Here is a 21,301-nt window from a genome sequence, read left to right as displayed (position 1 = left end):
AAGGGGTGGAGGGGAAGGGAGAGAGGAAGTATGGAGTGCTTAGCAAAAGAAGAATGTGTTTTAAGGATGGGATGATAAACTGCGTTGAGAGCCACTGAGAGGTAGAAAAAAAATCAGGACAGAGAAGTAATAAAAGGCATCAGCAACATGGAAGTTACTGGTGCCTCGCGAAAGACGATCACCTTTGGTGTGTAGAGCACAAAAGCCTGAGGGGGTAAAGAGAGAGTGGAAAGTAAGAATGTCGAGACAGTCGACTATTACTGCCATTTTATGAATGAAGAAACCGAGGCTCAATATTTGACTATCTCATCCAAGGTGAAAGCCAGTGGGGTCAGATCCTGGACCTAGAATCCATGCAAGGATTTGTGCACATCGCCTATGCAAGAGATAGATCCAATTCTCTTCCAAACCGTAAAAGCCAACACTTCCCTCAAAGGAGGCTTCGAGTAAAGCATCCTTTCATGATGCCGCTTCCATTTTAAAGAAACAAAACAAAACAAAACAAAACAAAAAACAAACGAGAAGGCCTGGTGCGGGATAGGAAGGAGCGGAGCAGGTACTGGCCCTCTCTGCTGGGGGAAGACCCGCCCCTTTTCCGCAGCCCGAGCCGGGCGCAGTCCACTGCGGCTGCGCGAGCCTGGCGCGCGCGGGGCGGGAACGCGGAAGGGGCTGGGGCTCCGGCGCAGAGGCGAGGAGCAGACCGGGGGCGGGGCCGGCAGTGGGAGTGCGGGGCGCGGGGTGGGCGGCGTGGGACCCAGGGGGCGACAGAGGCAGCAGGAGCCCGAGGCCTGAGGAGAGGAGACCGGCGGCGGTGGCAATGCTGGAGACCCTGCGCGAGCGGCTGCTGAGCGTGCAGCAGGATTTCACCTCCGGGTGGGTATACGGTGGGCGACGAAAAGGGACCTGAGGGGGGCCGGGCCGCGCCTGGGGTGCCCCTGCCTCGCTCCCTTCCCCGCGCCTCGGTCCGGGGTCCGTCCCGCCCCGCACCTCCCCGCCCCGCCCCGCCGAGGAAAGTAACGAACTTCCCGGCGTCCTTGCGTTTGCAAAGTAACTTAGGTCCCTGCGGGCCGCCTCTGACGCGCACCCCCAGGACCGGGAGGCGCTCGGCGGCGTAGCGGAGCTCCCGGGGGGTGTGGGACCCTGCGGTCCCCTCCTGGCAGCATCAGCCGGGCCCTGGAGGGGAGTCATGTGAGAAGCCAGCGCGCCTCACCGCTTCCGTCCCCGCGGCACAGTGGCCTGCGCCCCTTGCCCCAGCTGACACCTGCTTGTGCGCACATGGAGCTGAGCCCGCCGCCCTCCCGGGATCGGATCGCTCCGCGCAACAGCGCGCACCCTCCGGCCCGAGCCTTCCGCGCCGCGGCTCGGCTTTCACGCTCGGCTCCCCGGCCTAACCCTTGGCAAAGCTGACCGCCCCTCCCCGTTAGCGTTCTTTCTCTACCTTTGCCGTGAACTCAGCGCCTCGGCGAAGGAACCCTTAAGCAGGAGAAGCGACAGAACTCTAGGAATGCTTTTAATACCCAGCAGTTCCCAAACTTTGCTTAGAATCACCTGAGAAACTTTCAGAGTTCTGATGCCCAGGTCTCACCCTATACCTGTTAACCAGAGTGGCTGGAGACGGCATTTTAAAGATCCCCAGGGGATTCCAATGGGCACACAACGCCTGGGAACCACAGACCGAGACTCTGGCGTCACATTGCCTAGGCATCCTGGCTCAACTACTAAACCAAACGTAGTTACTCAGCTGCCTTGCCTCAATGTACTGTTTCCGCTACTGTAAAATGGGGATAATGATGGTACTTAAAAGGTTATTACAAGGATTAATGAATTAACATGTAAAACACGAAGTAAGCATTATGTCAGTAGTGTTACTTAGTGCGTAATTCATTTTAATTTTTTCATTCCTTTAAAATGAAAAAGATCTTTGAAAAGGATCTTTCAACTTTAGCTTACAAATCCTGTTGGAGGATGCACTGAATGTGAGAGCATTTCACTCATACTGTTTTAAATTTCTATCCCCCCACCTCCCCACCCCCCCTTTTTTTTTTGAGATGGAGCCTTGCTCTGTCGCCCAGGCTGGAGTGCAGTGGCCTGATCTCAGTTCACTGCAACCACTGCCTCCCGGATTCAAGCAATTCTCCTGCCTCCACCTCCCGAGTAGCTGGGACTACAGGCGCCCGCCACCACGCCTGGCTAATTTTTGTGTTTTTTAGTAGAGACGGGTTTCGCAGTGTTGGCCAGGCTGGTCTCGAACTCCTGACCTTGTGATCCGCTCGCCTCGGCCTCCCAAAGTGCTGGGATTACAGGCGTGAGCCACCGTACCACCCTTTTTTTTTTTTTTTAAAGTGACAAGGAATCGCCCTGTCGCCCACGCTGGAGTGCAGTGGCGCTATCTATCATAGCTCACTGCAGCCCCCAACTCCTGGGTGCAAGCGATCCTCCCTCCTAGGCTTCCTAAAGTGGTGGGATTATAGGTATCAGTCACTGCTCCCAGCCTTGTTTGGAATTTCTAATGAGAAAGATTGTTAGCCAAAATTTTATCTTATTGGACAAGAATGTTAATACTGTTTGCGTATTGGGCGTTGAATAACAACAAACTGTCAAACGCTTGAGCACTTAACACCCGTCAATCATTTTTGTTAGTTATGGATGCTCAGAGTCATTCACTGATGGGTGTGCTTGCATGCTTACATTTTGTTCTCCTATTTAGTAAAAGTACCTTCTTTTCAGAGTGTAAATTATTGTATTGAAAACCTTTTGGTGTGATGCTGAAATGGCCCATTTGTAGCATGAGAGTGACCTGTTAGTACTTCATGGAATTGCTTGATGGCATAGCAGCCCATCTTGTAGTTACTATAACTCTGTAAGTCACATGGTTGCCTCAGAAGCATTCATGCTCCTGACCTTTGTAAGAAGGCGTTTTACCCGGGAATGTAGATTCTGGACTGGGCTCTGGACTGCCGGGCACAAACCATCCTGGAAGATCAGGGTAACCCTAAACGTTTAGAGTTTAGTTAGGGAGAGACAAGCCAAAGGGATCTGGTTAGAACCCCTTGGAAACTGACTTGACTTCTTCAAGATGCCGTAGTCTGGGGCCATTTTGGAGCTAGACATCTTGAGAGGGCTTCATTAGGTCCTTTGTTGGCTTTCTCCTGTACACGTCACTTTCAGCTGACAAACCACTAGACTGTCTGTGCCATTAGCCTGTCACCTGGTGGAGAAGTAACTCATCTCCAAGTGATGTCAGTCTCCCAGTAGACCCGTACCTCTAGTGCCTGATGTTCATTTTCTTCAGGTCCTCAATTTCCTACACCTAATCTGTTCGATTAAACTTTTCCATATTCAGCTTGAGATTGACCTACTTTACATAACTGAGTATTTTTGCCATGAGGAGAAACGATGATGCTAAACACAGGATTCATGTGTTTATTATATGTTGGTAATGTGGGATTCAAAGATTAAAGAGACATGACCTGCATCACTAAAAAAGAAACACATTACATAAATGCAATGCTGATATCACAGCTAATAAAATTAATACTAATTCTTTTATATTATCAATTATGCAGTCCATAATCAGATTTCTTTTGTTTTTAGAAATGACTTTTTACAATTGGTTTGTTCAAATCCAGATCAGATAAGTTTCACACATTAATTTTGTTTAAAAACCAAGTTTTGAAACAGATGACTGTTAAAGAGCCACATGGGGAAGCTTTATTGAATCTTCTAACAATTTTGTTGTCCCAGCTACTTGGGAGGCTGAGGCAGGAGGATCCCTTAAGCCCAGGAGTTCAAGACAAGCCTGGGCAACACAAAGAAACCCCATCTCTTGTCTGGGCATGGTGACTCACGCCTGTAATCTCAGCACTTTGGGAGGCCGAAGCGGGCAGATCACGACGTCAGGAGTTCAAGACCAGCCTGGCCAACGTGGTGAAACCCCGTCTCTACTAAAAAATATAAAAATTAGCTGGTCATGGTGGCGTGCGTCTGTAATCCCAGCTATTTGGGAGGCTGAGGCAAGAGAGTGTCTTGAATCCAGGAGGCGGAGATTGCAGTGAGCCGAGATCACACCACTGCACTCCAGACTGGACGACAGAGCAAGACTCCGTCTCAAAAAAAAAAAAAAAAACAAACCCCATCTCTTAAAAAAGAAAGAAAAAAATGAAAAAGACATGACCCTGGCCACCCAGAGCTATCTCATTGGACCTGGCGTTTCTGTAGAACACTTGGTGGCAGAGCAAGTGTGTGGAAACCAGAGCAGCTGCCTTCTAAAATAATTGGAAACGCCAGGTGTGCAGATTGCCCCAGGGACTGAATGGAAGGTCTCAGGCATTTCTGGGCTCCTTCAGTGTGGCCAGTGCAGCTCCAGCCGCCCGCTGTCACCCAGAGCAGCATCCTCTCTTCAGAGCTTCTCTGATCATTTTCACTTTCTGAAAACTCATATGAAGGCCCTAACTCTAGACAAACTTACTTTTTTTCATTTTTAGTAAAATAGGACGATTCCTTATCAGTCTCATAAGAGAATGTCACTTTGGTGGTGAAATCATGTCCAATGAGAATGAATTTCTACATTCCGTTCAAACTTAGAAAAAGTACAGCTTAAGGTCATTATTCTTTAAGGGCAGTGTAGAGATTACTGGTGGTTTGGGAGGAACTCTAGGTTGTCCATGGACTTATGGCCTTTTCTGTAAGTTTTTATGCATAGTAACAATTATGTCAGCATTGAGAACAACTAGTGATTACATCACATTCTTTCTGCCTTGATTGTGTGGTAGGCCAGCTGAAGGCCACAGACTGAAGAAGACTGGTTCTGAGCTTCACTCAAAGATCTTTTCCCCTCACCTAAAGTGAGTTGTAATTTGATTTAACTGAGTCAGAATTCTTGGAGCCTTTTGGAGAGTTCACATAAAATATCCCTTTTTGCAGAGATTGGCTTGAGCTCTCGGGGAGGCTTTTGGACACACCGAAGTACATGCTTCGAAGCCACTCTGGTCTTTGACTTTTACCTTTTGAGCTGTTATGACCAAAGGCCTCAGGATTGAGGTATTTGACATGCAAACCCTTCAGGGAACTGAAAATCGGATTTACTGATGGGTTTACAGCTGGCTGTCACAGGCTGGTGTTTCCTGTTTGTGATGCACTGGGTTCCTGTGGTTAGGGATAAAAAACCTGCTATTGTTGCAACTAGACAGTGGGTGTTTCCCCCTCAAAGCCCTCGCTGCCCCCGCCCCCCACCTCCGCCCCTGCCCCCCACCTCCACCCTTGCCCGGTGTCCTCATTCTCTCTTCTTCTGTCCTTGTAGTGTCTACCAAAACCTGCACAAAATGGGAGGAGCCAGTCATCTAAACCACCATGTGTTAAATGGTGAAGTGTTGCTTGAAATGTTGTCTTTTCCAGGATTAACCATCTTCTTAATAAAATGAAAAGAATCTCAATATTCAACTTGATTTAATATCTACTGAGTTCCTATTAAGTGCCAGTGCCAGCCACTAGACTGGGCACTCAAAGTGTCCTTTTTCTTAGAAGCTAAAAAAAGATTTGAGAGCCCATATGCTCAGTTTTTCCTAGTCTTTCCTAAGCAGTGTCTATATACTGGGCCAGATCCTGCAGGTACAAAGGTGATTAAAACAGTCTCTGCCCACCGGATGCCCTAGACTGGTGCTGATGTAAAGCAAAGCAGAATGAACAGAATGTTAAATATACAAATAGTGTGGTATGTGAGTCCGAAGGAAGAGTCATTAATTAGGATGCATTTATAGAAGGCTTCAAAGAGGAGGGGGTTTCTAAAACTAGGCCTTGAAGAATGAGGAGAAATTGCGATACATTTGGATAAGCGCATTTCAGAGATGGAAGCAGTCCTGGGAGATGAAGCTGGAAAGGAAGTTTAGTGCCTGACAATAGAGTATCTTAAATGCTTTGCTTAATTAATTTGTCAAATATTTATTGAGTGCTTACTATATAGCAGGCACTATTTCAGGTACTGGGGATATAGCAGAGAACAAACCAGATAGCAAGGAAGATCCTTACTCTCGTTCTAGTGGCAGAAGGTCTAGAATATCTAGAAGGCCGTAAGTTCTGTGGCTAAAAATCAGGCTGAGGAGAAGATGGCCTACCTGTATTTCTGGAAAAATATTTCTGTATTTCTGGAAGAATAACGTGAGAGGCCTTGTGATAGGAAGACTGGGGATGGGGTAGAGGGAGATTAACGTGAGAGGCCGTGTGATAGGAAGATTGGGGATGGGGTAGAGGGAGATTATTTAGGAGGCTATAATGAAGGTCCAGGTGAGAGGGTAAGCCAGTGCTGATAGAAGTTTAAAGGAGGGAATGGATGTGTTAGGCACTGGTCGGATTAGACAGCAGTGGGAGATGAAAAAGGTGCAGAAATTGAGAATGTTAATTTGGAGGTATCTTAGATAAATGGTATCATATGCCAACATTAAAGAATTTAAGAATAGGTTTGAGAGAGAAGGAACAGTTAACGGTGAATTTGTGGTGAGCTAAGTGCTTGACAGCTGAGAAGCAGTTGGAAATTTCAGATGCGCTCAGGTGAGAGGTGAGAACTTGAAGCCATGTATTTGGGATTTAGGATAAAGGCATTAGGATGAAGATAGTCTAAATTCATCTTTCTTTCCTGAGTCTGAGCAGCTTTTGTGTGAATTTCTTAGGCTTTGGACCTCAGGTCATTTACAGTTTTAAGTGTGATTGAGGCTTTGTCTTTTCCCCGATCTCGCTTAAGAGAGAGAAAAAATTGATGAACACTGATGTGAAAATGTAATAGATTGGATGTGCCTTATGACAAAATATGCTAATTCATATATTTCTGTGGTGCTTTAAAGCAATCGTCCTCACCTTTCCTAATAGCCAATGACGTAGACAGTTGGAAATTGAGGTACAAATAAATGAAGCGTCGTGCAGGTTCCCCACCCTGTTGGGTCACTGGCAGATCTCATCAGCCGTTGTAGTACTCAATGCATCATTCTGTTTATGTACATCTTTTTCGTTTCTTTTTTGCTCTGAGACAGGGTCTCACTGTGTCACCCAGGCTGGAGTGCTGTGGTATGCTCATGGCTCACTGCAGCCTCAACCTCCTGGGTTCAAGCAATCCTCCCACCTCAGCCTTCCAAGTAGCTGGGACTACAGGGATACACCACCACGCCTGGCTAATTTGTGTATATTTGGTAGAGACAGGATTTTGCCATGTTGCCCAGGCTTGTCTACATCTTTTTATACTTTTTGTCTAAGCAGTTTTGTGAATCACCCCCCTTTTTCAGTAAGAAGCCTCCATTTTAGTATTTTCTACAAAGATCAAAGACATAAATATGCTGGTGTCAAATTAAGGTGAAGTTGTTGGAGAGATCTAAAAATAAAATTATTGAACATTATGACGAATTTGAGGTTTAGTGCTTTGAACTTGAAAGTTGTCAGTAGAAAATATTTGTCAGATGGCTCACTTAGTCTCTATATTAATATGCTCACACAGCAGTTATGTGTTCATGGGTGTATGGTACTTGGGAGAAGACCAAGAATAGGGCTGGGCAAGCCTTTTGTAGGCACATTGGGAACCTCTACTTTATTTCGCCTTTATTAGCCCAGTAATGTAGTACACTGGTTTCTCAACTTTCTTGATGGGGATCACCTTTATTATAACTTTCATTTGAAGTTAGCTCTGTAGTTTCCAGAATGCCACCAAGGTCACATTTGGAATGTTGTTGAATTATTTTGGCACATCTTTATGGTTGAATATAATACTACCATTTTATATTTGAGGAAACTGGAATATTCCGCCTGGATCAATATTCCCTTCACAGCATGTCATGATATTGTAGGACATTAAATAGACTTTATGAGTGAGTTGTTTCCAGGACAGAATAAGTTCTCCAGAGAAACTGGAGTTAGCCCAAAATAAAAATAGTGAGCTAATTTCAGGTGAATTCTGGGTTTTGAGGATGTTATTTCAGAAAATACCTTTTTGGTTTTTTGTTACTTTCTTAAGTATATCTGATCTTTTATATTTTTCATCTCAATAGTTGGAAACAAGAAAGTTTAGCAGGCAAAAAGATGACTATTTCAACTTTCCTATCGCTGCTTTTTTTTTTTTTTTTTAACTTTGTTTTACTTTCCTATAGCTACTTTGTTTTTTACTTTGTTTTTTAGCAGGTAAAAAGATGACTATTTCCAACTTTCCTACGGCTACTTTGTTTTCTTCAACAGTTTCTTTTCTGCATTTTGGCACATTGGCAATTTATTTGGAGAAGATGTGAGAAAAGATGAATACCTAAAAGATTGTTTTTGTTATTAAAAATGTTTTTTGGCTGGGTATAGTGGTTCATGCTTCTAATCCCAGCACTTGGGGAGGCTGAGGTGTGAGGATAGCTTGAGCCCAAGAGTTCAAGACCAGCCTGGGCAACATAGAGAGACCCCTGTCTCTACAAAGGATTTTTAAAAGCTAGCTGAGTGTGGTGGTGTGAGCCTGGAGTCCCAGCTATTTGAGAGGCTAAGGTGGGAGGATCGCTTGAGGCCAGGAGCTTGAGACTGCAGTGAGCTATAATTGCTCCATTGCACTCCAGTCTGGGTGATGCAGCAAGACCCTGTCTCAAAAAAAAATTGTTTTTTACAAGTTTCAAACACACACAGACACATAGAGTAACACAATGAACCACATATATCAGTAACTCAGATTCAATAATTTTCAGATATTCCCATGTTTGCCTTGTCTCTCGCTTTATTTGTAATGTAAATGTCAGAGTTGCCTACTATACCTGTGATACGTCAGCTTGCATCACTAAAAGAAACACATTACATAAATGCAATGCCGATATCATAGCTAATAAAATGAACACGAATTCTTTGATATTATTGATTATGCAGTCCATAATCAGATGTCTTCTTCTTAGAAATGACTTTTTACAGTTGGTTTGTTCAAATCCAGATCAGATAAGTTTCACACATTAAATTTGGTTAAAGACCAATTTTTAAAACATGACTGTTAAAGAACCACATGGGAAAGGTTTTATTGAATCTTCCAACAATTTTACTTTCTGTTTCCTGTAACACTCCTTTTTCCCCTTTCATTTCAAACTAGTCTTTTCTTTTTGTGGGTGGCGGGGAGGAGATGGGGGGACAGAGAAGAGAATCCCAAACTTGGCATATTACAATTAAGAAATTAAAAGTCTGTTTTAGAAATAAATAGTTGAAATACCAACTTAGAGATTTGCTAGATCATATAATTATGGTAGTCCAAAGAGGATCTTAGGAATTCCCTTTCACCCTCAACTGTATAGAATTGTCCTGAATCACTAAAAATAATGCGAGAATCATTTTGAGTATGATGTACTGCTGTATATAACTAGGATAATTTTGCCTGAGATGTTCTAAGTATTTTGATCAAATTTTATAGTGCAGATGGTAGAGCATGGCCATAAAAATTGTTTTCCTTAGCTTTTGCTTAATCTTGGTTTAAACCAGATTTACTAGTTTCCAAGATAAGCTTAGAAATTTATGTTAGACTTTTACATAATATCCTAGACTTATCTAGAGAGATATGCAAATTACTTTTGTATTAAAGAGATTGCTGAATCTTTTGAATGTTGCAGAGGAATTGATCTTGTCAATATTTTATTTTTTGAAAAAGATCATAGAGTAATATGAAACTCTTTGTATGACATTGGCCTTCTAGTTTTTGGTTTAAAAAAATGCAGTTTATCAGAAGTTCGCATATGGTGCTTAATCAGACATTATAGACAGAAAAGATGGAATCCTGTTTCAGAACCAGCATGCATAATTGTGCAGGTTGTACACTGTACAATGCATAGTTGAGTTATTCATGCAAGAGTCAACTTGTATATTAGGACAGTTTCTGGCTGATGGTAGTAAAGTGTCTGGAGGAAGGAACACCTATTTCTGTTTTTACAAAGACTTTGTAGGGGCTAGCAGTAGTACTATGGCCTATATTTTTAGTTTCTATTTACAAATGAATATTTGTTGAAGTGATTGAGAAGAATGTGCACATGATATCTCATTTTACATATTACCACATACTATAGCTCTCACTTATTGGCAACCTCAGTTATCTGTAACAGAGTCCACAGCCAAAATAAAGTAAAACTGGACCAGTGAGGTGAAAATAAATTGTATAGTTTATGAACATCATATTTTACATTTAAAAGAGCCTGTTAATTCTATATATGCAGCTCTAGCCCATTTATCTGTTTTCCAGTGCAATAATTTAAAAACAGCAAGTAGAGGGGAGGAGACTGCTAGAGTTAAATAGCTAGCAGAAGCAGTGAGTGAGAGCTGACAGCCAGGTGGCCAATGGTAGAGAAAGAAAATTTAGGAAAGGTAAACATAAGAGCCCAAACAGACACAAAGCTACCATAGATTGGTTTCAGCTTGTAGACGAAGATGCATTTCTAGCTCAGAAGTATCAGGGGAGAGTACTGTTTTGCTGCAAAATGTAGTCAACGATGTTCTTAATACTGATCCTGAGTTATCCCAAAATGTTAAACGAGATATGCCAAATCCTCTTTAATGAAAGTTTGTGATATATTTTAAAAAGCTTTTTCTCCACTAAAATTTCAAATACTGTGGGCGCTTAAAGAGATTTGAATGCCTGGGTAGCGTCTACTTAATGAAGTGTGCTGCTTAGATATCTTTGTTACCTATCGATTTCTCCTATGTGGAACATTATTTTTTCTAAAGATGCCAGATAAATTATGTTTCTGTGGTCTGATCACATTTAGGAATCTTTGTTTCTAAAAAAGGGACTTGAGGTAAGTAAGAATATGAAAATAAGGCCTGGTGTGGTAGTGCACACCTGTAATCCCAGCTCTTTGCAGGGGCTGAGGTGGGAAGATCACTTGAGGACAGGAGTTAAGAGAACAGACTGGGCACCATAGTGAGACCAAAATAAAAGTGAAACAAATAGCTGGGCATGGTGGCACATACCTGTAGTCCTTGTTACCCAGGAGGCTGAGGTGGGAGGATTACTTGAGCCCAAGAGTTTGAGGTTATAGTAAGCTATAATCGCACTGCTATACTCTAGCCTGGGCAACAGAGTGAGACCATCTCTTAAAAAAAAAAAATATGCTACAGATTTTCCATTTGTGGTATCTAACATATAGTAAACACTCAAATATTTGTTGCCTTTTGAGGTACTTAATTCTTGCTTAAAAAAAAAAAAAAAAAAGTAGCTTATCTGACCTAAAATTTTAACGTGTGAAAATTTGTGATTGAAAAATCTCTGGGCTGGGTGAGGTGGCTCATGCCTGTAATCCCAGCATTTTGGGAGGCTGAGGCAGGAGGATCATTTGAGGCAAGGGGTTTGAGACCAGCTTGGGCAACATAGCAAGACTCTGTCTCCACTAAATAAAAAAAGAAATTACCCAGACGTGGTGGCAGGTGACTATAGTCCCAGCTACTCAGGAGGATGAGGTGGGAGGATCACTTGGGCCCAGGAGGTTGAGGCTGCAGTGAGTCATGTACATATCACTGCACTCCAGCCTGGGCAACAGAGTGAGACCTTGTCTCAAATAATAATAATAATAATAATAATAATGATAATAATAATCTCTTGACTTGTAAAAATATTATATTTTATATTGAATTATAGGCTGAAGACTTTAAGTGACAAGTCAAGAGAAGCAAAAGTGAAAAGCAAACCCAGGTAAGCTTGTGCTAAGATTTTAAGTTACTGTGACTTAAATTTCATACAACGTTTGGTTGTGTTCGTAATTGTGTAATTATATTAATAAACCTTAGATTTGTTGAGTGCATCTGACTACAAAATAATTTATTAGTTCTTTCTACATTTTGTAACGGAAAATTTTCCAGTAAAATTGTGAAATGGTTGAAAAAATGATAAAGTATAATTGTTTTACTCTGACAGTGAGTATTATTTGATCAAAATTAGTCATTTTTAATTTGTATAAGAGCAAAATTAAAAGTCCTGAATTATTGAGAAGCAAATTAATAATGAAATACTACTTGGCAAATGAGCCTCTTTAGCTATGTTACCTGTTTTATATGAAAACACCAGGATTGTGCTGTTTGTCCATTTTTTTAATAAAGTAAAGCATGTGACCAGATTTCATTTTCAGCCTAGAGATGAACTTTGATCTTATGTATTTGTTCTTATCCAACATTATATTAAATCATTTATTGTATTGTATGCTGAAGACAATCTCTGGGGCAAAATGGTGGTTGATAGTGTGTTACAGTACATTAACTCTGAAATAAAACACATTTCTCTAAAAGTTTAATAATTGTCATTAGTGATTTTAAAATATATTACAATTGACAGTGTCAAAATTCTTGTATGTACTTTTTTTTCTTTTTTCAGTTGGCTAAATCAAGAACAGTTTTAATAAGTGTTTCTTTTGGGCAGGACTGTTCCATTTTTGCCAAAGTACTCTGCTGGATTAGAATTACTTAGCAGGTAAGTGTTTTCATTTGTAGAGGAAGGTTATACTTCTGACTGTTTTACTGACCAAAAATATCTTTTAATTTTATAGGTTAAAAACCTTAAAATAGCTAAATTTTACCTTAATGCAGTGATTGGAAATTATTTGTGTATTATTCTTCTTGAAAGCTTTCACTTTTCACTCATTAGTACAAAGTCCATTCAAACTTTGAGCAGACAGATCAGTATGGTATTTACAAGTCAATGCTTTGTTATGTTTATTGATAATATGTATCGCTTCTTTGTTACAAGAAAAATGATTCTGGATTTGAGGCCCCGATAATTTTGTTTTTTCACTTTGATTCTTACATCATTTCTTTTTCCAGTCCATTCTTTTATTGACGTGGAGGTTAATATTAAAATATGTGGTCTTTTTAGATATAACATCAAAAGCACAAACAAGATAAAAATTAGACACAATGGACTTGGTCAAAATTAAATACTTTTGTGCATCAGCGCCATCAAGATAGTGAAGTGACAAAACAAAATGTGAGAAAATATTTGCAGATCATATATATGAGGAACGACATGTATCCAGAATATATAAAGAACTTTGATAACTTAACAATAAAAAGACAAATAACCCCATGAAGAAATAGACAAAAATTTGAATAGACATTTCTCAAAAGAAAATATGCAAATGACCAATAAGCACATGGAAAGATGCTCAACATTGTTAGTCTTCAGGGACATGCAAATCAAAACCACAATGAGGTCACAGTTGCTCATGCCTGCAATCCCAGCGCTTTGGGAAGTTGAGGCAGGCAGATCACTTGAGGTCAGGAGTTTGAGACCAGCCTGGCCAACATAGTGAAACCCTGTCTCTTACTAAAGATACAAAAATTAGCTGGGCCTGGTGGTGCATGCCTGTAATCCTAGCTACTTAGGGGGCTGAGGCAGGAGAATCCCTTCTGAGGCAGGAGAATCACTGGAGTGCCATGGCGTCATCTCGGCAGAGGTTGCGGTGAGCTGAGATCGCGCCATTATCCTCCAGCCTGGGCAACAAGAGCGAAACTGCATCTCAATAAATAAATAAATAAATAAATACAGTATATGGTTAAAGTATGTCGTTATACATAGTTCTGTGCTTACTAATGTGCCGTTTGACGGATGTGTGTGGTAAAGATGTATGTGGGAGAGGGTGTACTGCTTTTCCTTATCTGTATTTGTTATGACACAATCTCTAATACCTACATTTTCCTTTCTCCTTTCTGGTTCTTCATTGGGTTTCTTTTTATGGTTGCTAAATCTAGAGATTTTCCTTCTCTGAAGTGAAAAGTACTTAATATGATATTTTCTTCCTTTGCTTTGTTGCGTGAAGAACAGAAATGAACATGAAAGGCAGTGTAGTACAAATTAATCAGTAACGTATTGTTTACTATTTACATTTTATCTATTTTTTTTTCTTTAGAAACTTAGTTGAAATAGCTTCTTTTTACTGAAAAATTTATGTCAGAGCTATCGATTTTTTGTGTGGTATTTTTTTGGGGATGGCATTGCATTTTGGGAGTTAATGTGGAAAATTTACATCTATAGGAGGGTTTCAGTAATGGGTCCGTACATTGCACTGAAACAGTCTTTTCCCGTTGGAACAAAAATTGAATGTGGGAAAGACCATTTTAAATAACAAATATTTAAATCCTATTTTTAATTTTAAAAGTGCAGTATACATAACATAAAATTTGTCTTAACCATTCTTAAATTGAGTAGTGCTGAGTACATTCACATGGTTGTGCATCCAATCCCAAAAACTCTCTCCATCTTGCAAAATGGAAACTCTGTACCTATTAACCAACAACTCTCATTTCTACTCCCTCCTCTCCATCCCAGGCAACCATCATTCTATTTTCTTTCTCTGTGAATTTGACTATTCTAGGAACATCAGATAAAGTACTTTTGTGTGTGGCCGGCTTATTTCGTTTACCATAACGTTTTCAAAGTTTATGTTGTAGCGTGTGTCAGAATTTTCTTTCTTTGAAAAGCTGAATGTTCTGTTGTATGTATGTACCATATTTTGTTTATTCATCTGTTGATGGACACTTGAGTTGCTTCCACTTTTTGGCTGTTCTAAATAATGCTGCTAGGAACATGAGTGACAAGTATCTTTTTGGCACCTTGCTTTCAGTTCCTTTGGGTATATACCCAGCTGTAGAATTATTGGATCATATGGTAATTCTGTGTTTTATTCTTTCTGGAAACACCATACTGTTTTCCATAGTGACTGTATCATTTTACTTTCCCATCAGTATTGTATAAAGGTTCTAATTTCTTCCTATCCTCACCAATGCTCACTATTTTCTTGTTTTTTATTATAGCTACTCTAATGAGTGTGAGGATTTTCCCCTGTGTTTTCTTCTAAGAGTTTTTCTTGTCAAGATTGTTTTGGCTGTTGAAGGTCATTTGAGATTTCATATGAATTTTAAGATGTATTTTCTGTTGCTTGCAAAGAACGTCATTGGGATTTCGATTGGGATTAAATTGAATCTGTGGTCATTTTGCTTATTACAGATAACAATGTTAAGTATTCCAATCCATTAACATGGAGTGCTTTTTCTATTTATTGATGTCTTCTTTAGTTTCTTTGAATATTGTTTTGTAGTTTTCATTGTGTGACTCTTTCATCATCTTTGTTAATTCCCAAGTATTTTTTTTGTTGCTATCACATATGAAATTGTTTTCTTAATTGCTTTTTTGAATTATTTATTGGTAGTATGTAGAAACAACTGACTTGTGTGTTGATTTAGTATCGTACTTTGCTGAGTTCCTTTATCCTGATAGTTTTTTGTGTGGAACTTTCAGGGTTTTCTGCATATAAGATCATATCATTTATGAATAGAGATCATTTTACTTCATTCATTCCAATTTGAATGCCTTTTCTTTCTTTTTCTTGCCTAATTGCTCTGGCTAGACCATCCAGTACTGTGTTGAGTCGAAGTGGAAAGAGCAGGCATCCTTGTCTGGTTCCTTCTCTTGATCCTGATCTTACAGGAAAAGCTTTCAGTCTTTCAACATTGAGTATAATGTCAACTATGAATTTTTATTATGTTGATATTGTCCCCTTCTACTTCTAGTTTTAATGTTTTTATCATGAAAGGATGTTGAATTTTTTAAAATAATTTTTCTGCTTGAATTAGGATGACCATGTGTTTTTTTCCTTTCGTTCTACTAATCTGATATATTATTACATTGACAGATTTTCATATTTTGAGCCATTCTTGAATTCCAGGAATAAATCCCACTTGGAAATTGTGTATAATGCTTTTGACATGCTGCAGAATTTAGTTTGCCAGTATTTTGTTGAGGATTTTTGCGTTAGTATTCATAAGGAGTATTGGTCTGTAGTTTCCTTTTCTTGTATGCCTTTGGCTTTGGTATCAGAGTAATGCTGGCTTATAGAATGAGTTAGGATTTATTCCTTCCTCTTCATTTTCTTTTTTAAAAGAATTTCAGAATGGTCGATGTTGGTTCTTTTTTAAATGTTTGGTAGAATTCACCAGTGAAGCAATCAAGTCCAGGGTTTTTCATCTTGAGGTTTTTTATTACTAATTAAATTTCCCATTTCTTCAGGATTCAGTCTTGGTATGTTTTGTGTTTGTGGGGAATTTGTCCACTTCAGCTAGGTTATCCAGTTTGTTAGCATACATTGTTCATAGCACTCTCTTATAATCCTTTTTATTTCTGTAAGATTCATAGTAATAGTCCCACTTCATTATAGTTTTAGTGACTTGAATCTTTTTTTTTTCTTAGTCAATCTAGGTAAACATTTGTTAATTTTGATAATTTAAATTGTTTTATCTTCAATCATGTTGATTCTTTCTTCTACTCAAATGTGCTTTGGAACTCCTCCAGTGAATTATTCATTTCAGTTATTAGACTTTTAATCTCCAGAATTTCTTATTGGTTCCTTTCTGTTTTATATCTACCATTGGTAGATATAAATGGTAATGGTATTGATGTTATCATTTTGTTCATGTATCATTTTTCACATCTGACTGGCATGAGATTGTGTGTATCTCATTGTGGTTTTAATTTGCATTACTCTGATGATTAGTAATGTTGAGCATTTTTTTCATCTTTGTTGGCTGCTCGTATGTCTTCATTTGAGAAGAGTCTATTCATATCCTTTGCTCACTTTTTAATGGGGTTTTTTCTTGTTCATTTGTTTTAAGTTCCTTATAGATTCTGGATATTAATCTTTTATTGGATGCATAGTTTGCAGATACTTTCTCTCATTCTGTAGGTTGTCTGTTTATTGTGTTAATTGTTTCTTTTGCTGCACAGAAGGTCTTTAGTTTAAGTCCCATTTGTCAATTTTTGTCGCAGTTGTTTTTGCGGTCTTAGTCATAAATTCTTTGCTTAGGCCAATGCCCAGAAGGGTTTTTTTCAGGGTTTTCTTCTAGAGTTTTTATACTTTGAGGTCTTACAGGTAAGTCTTTAATCTTGAGCTAATTTTTGTAAATGGTAAGAGGTAGGGGTCCAGTTTTGTTCATCCATAAATGGCTAGCCAGTTTTCCTTGCGCCATTTATTGAGTAGGATGTCCTTTCCCCATTGTTTATTTTTGTTGACGTTGTTGAAGATCAGTTAGTTGTAGCTGTGTGACTTTATTTCTGGGTTCTCTGTCCTGTTCCATTGATCTGTGTGTCTATTTTTATACTAGTACTATGATATTTTGGTTACTATAGCCTTGTAGTATGGTTTGAAGTCAGGTAGTGTGATGCTTCTAAGTTTGTTCTTTTTGCTTTGGTTTGCTTTGGCTATTCAGGCTCTTTTTTTGGTTCCATATGAATTTTAGATTTTTTTTTTTTCTGATTTTGGAAAATGACATTGGTAATTTGATGGGAATTGCATTGAATCTGTAGATTGCTTTGGGTAATGTGGTCATTTTAATGATACCAATTCTTCTAATCCATGAGCATGGAATGTTTTTCCATTTGTGTCATCTATGATTTCTTTCATCAGTGTTTTACAGTTCTCTTTGTAGAGATCTTTCACTTCCTTGGTTATATATACTAGGTATTGTGTGTGTGTGTGTGTGTGTGTGTGTATCTGTTGTAAATGAGATTGAGTTCTTGATCTGGTTCTCAGATTTAATGTTGTTGGTGTGTAAAAATGCTGTGATTTTATTTTTATTTAATTTTTAATTTTTATTTTTTAGTTTCTCAAATGAGTTGATGCTATGGATTTTTGTACATTGCTTTTGTATGCTGAAAAGTTACTGAAGTTATTTATCAGGTCTATGAGTCTTTTGGAGGATTCTTTAGGGTTTTCTGGATATATAGTCATGTTGTCAGCAAACAGAGATAATTAATTTGTCTTCATCTTTTCCTATTTGGATACCTTATATTTCTTTCTCATGCTTGATTGCTCCAGCTAGGACTTCCAGTATTATGTTGAATAGGAGTGGTGGGAGTGGACATCCTTGTCTTGTTCCAGTTCTTAGGGGGAATGCTTTCAACTATTGCCCGTTCAGTATTATGTTGGCTGTGGGTTTGTCATATATGGCTCTTATTATTTTCAGGTATGTTCCTTCGATGCCTTGTTTGTTGAGGATTTCCATTATGAAGGGATGTTGAATTTTATCAAATGCCTTTTCTGTGTCTATTGAGATCATGTTATTTTTGCTTTTAACTCTGTTTATGTGGTAAATCACATTTATTGATTTGTGTTTGTTGAACCATCCTTGCATCCCAGGGATAAAACCCACTTGATCATGGTGAACTATCTCTTGGATGTGCTGTTGGATTTGGTTTGATAGCATTTTGTTGAGGATTTCTGTGTCTGTGTTTATCAGGGATATTGACCTGTAGTTTTCCTTTTTTGTTATGTCATTGCTAGGTTTTGGAATCAGAATAATACTAGTTGCATAGAATGAGGTGAAGGAGAAATCCCCACTCTTCAGTTTTTTGGAATAGTTTCACTAAGATCGGTACCAGTTCTTTGCATATCTGGTGGAATTTAGCTGTAAATCCATCTGGTCTAGGGCTTTTTTTGGTTGGTAGATTTTTTTTTATTATTATTACTGATTGAATTTTGTAACTTGTTATTGGTCTGTTCAGAATTTCAATTTCTTTCTGGTTCATTCTGGAAGGTGATGTGTTTCTGGAATTAATCTGTTTCCTCTAGGTCTTCTAATTTGTGCACATAGAGATGTTATTGGTAGTCTCTGATCTTTTGTCTTTCTGTGGTGTCAGTTATGTCATTTTTGTCGTTTCTGATAGTGCTTATTTGAATCTCTTTCCTTTTTTTCTTAGTTAATCTAGCCAGCAGTCTGTCAATCTTGTTTATCTTTTCAAGTAGTCAACTTTTTGTGTTGTTGATACTTTGTATGGTTTTTTGGTCTCAATTTCATTTAGTTCTGCTCTGATCATAATTATTTCTTCTGCTAGCTTTGGGTTTAATTCTTGTCTTTCTAGTTCTTTTAAGTGTGGTGTTAGGTTGTTAATTTGAGATCTTTGTGTGTTTTGGTGTAGGCATTGAGCACTGTAAATTTTCTTCTTAATACTGCTTTTGCTGTATCTCAGAGGTTTTGGTATGTTGTGTCTTTATTTTCATTTGATTCAACTAATTTTTTTTTATCTCTACCTTAATTTCATTGTTTACCCAGAAGTCATTCAGGAGCAGGTTGTTTAGTTTCCATGTACTTGTGTGGTTCTTAGGGTTTCTCTTGGTATTTATTTTGATTTTATTCCACTGTGGTCTGAGAAGATGCTTGATATGATTTTGATTGTTTTGAATTTGTTGGAACCTGCTTATGGTTGAGCATGTGGTCAATTTTACAGACTGTTCAATGCACAGATGAGAAGAATGTATATACTGTGGTAGTTGGGTGGAGTATTCTGTAGATGTCCATTAGGTCCATTAGGTTGACAGTCTAATTTATGTCCAAATCTTTGTTAGTTTTGTGCCGTGATCTGTCTAGTGCTGCTGGTAGGGTGTTGAAGTCCCCCACTGTTATTGTATGGCTATCTCTTTTTTTAGGTTCTAGTAGTATTTTATAAATCTGGATCCTGCAATGTTGGATACATATGTATTTAGGATACAATATCTTCTTATTGAATCGAGCTGTTTATCATTATGTTGTACCCTTCTTCTTCTTTTTTTTTTTTTTTTTTACTGTTCTTGGTTTAAAGTTTTTTTTATCTGATACAAGAGTAGCAACCTCTGCTCTTTTTTGTTTTCCATTTCCATTTTCCATCCCTTTATTCTGAGCCTATGGGTGTCATTACATGTGAGATAGGTCTCTTGAAGGTAGCAGAGGTTGGATCTTGTTTTTTTAATCCAACTTGCCACTATGTATCTTTTAAGTGGGGGATTTAGGCTGTTTCCTTTCAAGGTTAATATTGATATGTGAAGTTTTGTTCCTTTAATAGTGTTGTTAGCTAGTTGCTTTGTAATCTTGATTGTGTGATTGCTTTGTAGAGTTTGAGCTTTGTACTTATGTGTGCTTTTATGGTAGCAGGTATCATTCTTTCATTTCCATGTTTAGAACTCCGTTGAGCATTTCCTGTAGGTCCAGTCTGATGGTGATAAATTCCCTTTGTGTTTGCTTGTCTGGGAAAGATTTCATTTCTTCTTTGTTTATGAAGCTTAGATGAACAGGATATAAAATTCTTGGCTGGCAATTTTTTTTTTTTTTAAGGAGGCTAAAAATAGGCCCCCAGTTTCTTCTGAGTGTAAAGCTTCAGCTGAGAAGTCCACTGTTAGCCTGATGGGTTTTCCTCTATAGGTAATATGGCCCTTTTCTCTAGCTCTCTTTATGATTTTTGCTTTCATGTTGACCTTAGTCAGATGACTGTATGTCTTGGGATGTCATCTTATGTGATATCTCACAGGAGTCTCTGAATTTCTTGATTCTAGATTTCAACTTCTCTATCAAGATTGGGAAAATTTTCCTGGATTATTCCCTCAAATATGTTTTCCAAGTTGCTTACTTTTTCTTGTATCTCAGGAATGCTAGTAAGTGAAAGGTTTGTTTGCTTTACATAATCCCATATTTCTTGAAGGCTTTGTTCATTTTTTAGAAATTCCATTTTCTTTATTTTTGTCTGACTTGGTTAATTTGAACGACTGGTCTACAAGCTCTGTAATTCTTCTGCTTTGTCTAGCCTATTAACTATATTTTAAAATTCCTTTAGTAAATTTTAGAATTCAAGCAGTTCTATTTGTTTCTCTCTTAATATAGCTATCTTGTTTATCATATGCTGAATCGGTTTTCTGGTTTCTTTGTATTGGATTTCAACTTTTTTCTTGGATCTTGTTGAGTTTAGTTGCAATACATATTTTTAATTCTTTATCTACCATCCTATACATTTCAGTCTGGTTAGGATCCATTGCTAGAGAGCTAATGTGATCCTTTGAGGTGCCAGAACACTCTGGCTTTTTGTACTGCCAGAGTTCTTACACTGATTCCTTCTCACTTGAGGAAGCTGTCTGTTTTTATTTTGACTTTGCCATCATTTGGATGTGACTTTTTTTTTTCTTTTTTTCCTTAAGGGTATGACTGCAGTATATGTTGTGTATTATCATTTGCCTTTGTTTCCGGGTGCTTCCAGAGAGCCAAAATGCTATAGGGGTTCCTTGGTTATGGATAGCTTCTGTGCAGTGGCTTTCTCAGATGATGCTTATTGTAGTGATGAATTGGCTCTAAGAGCTGACACCTAACACCTTATCTCCTGTGGAGCTGAGGGTGTGGAGATCCCAGGGGGCTCATCTTGTGGACTAGCACTAAGCCCTTTTTGTTGCAGATTTTTATTTGGTGGCGCAGTTCGGGTTGCAGTCCAGTAGATGGCACTTAAGAGTAAGAGCTGGCAGGTAGGCTGGCGTTGGGTGGAAGCATCTGCCCTGAG

At 38.9% G+C, this 21,301-nt stretch overlaps 1 protein-coding gene across 3 annotated transcripts in view; it reads left to right on the top strand.

The window, feature by feature from the left end:
- The first annotated feature begins 641 nt into the window (after nt 1-641).
- DTNBP1 (dystrobrevin binding protein 1) overlaps nt 642-21,301 on the top strand; it is a 150,785-nt gene continuing 130,125 nt past the window's right edge. Inside the window, exons 1-3 of one of the 3 annotated variants that reach the window (XM_007973635.3) lie at nt 642-873; nt 11,606-11,659; nt 12,380-12,430. In XM_007973635.3, coding sequence (XP_007971826.1) covers nt 818-873; nt 11,606-11,659; nt 12,380-12,430 — 161 coding nt within the window. In that variant the 5' untranslated portion in view covers nt 642-817. Of the gene's footprint in view, nt 874-11,605; nt 11,660-12,334; nt 12,431-21,301 lie in introns of all 3 variants that reach the window. The other 2 variants (XM_073005677.1, XM_007973633.3) reach the window with 2 other exon arrangements.

The sequence above is a fragment of the Chlorocebus sabaeus genome, chromosome 17 (assembly GCF_047675955.1).
Source record: "Chlorocebus sabaeus isolate Y175 chromosome 17, mChlSab1.0.hap1, whole genome shotgun sequence".
Lineage (NCBI taxonomy): Eukaryota > Metazoa > Chordata > Mammalia > Primates > Cercopithecidae > Chlorocebus > Chlorocebus sabaeus.
This window is presented reverse-complemented; position numbering and strand designations above follow the sequence as displayed.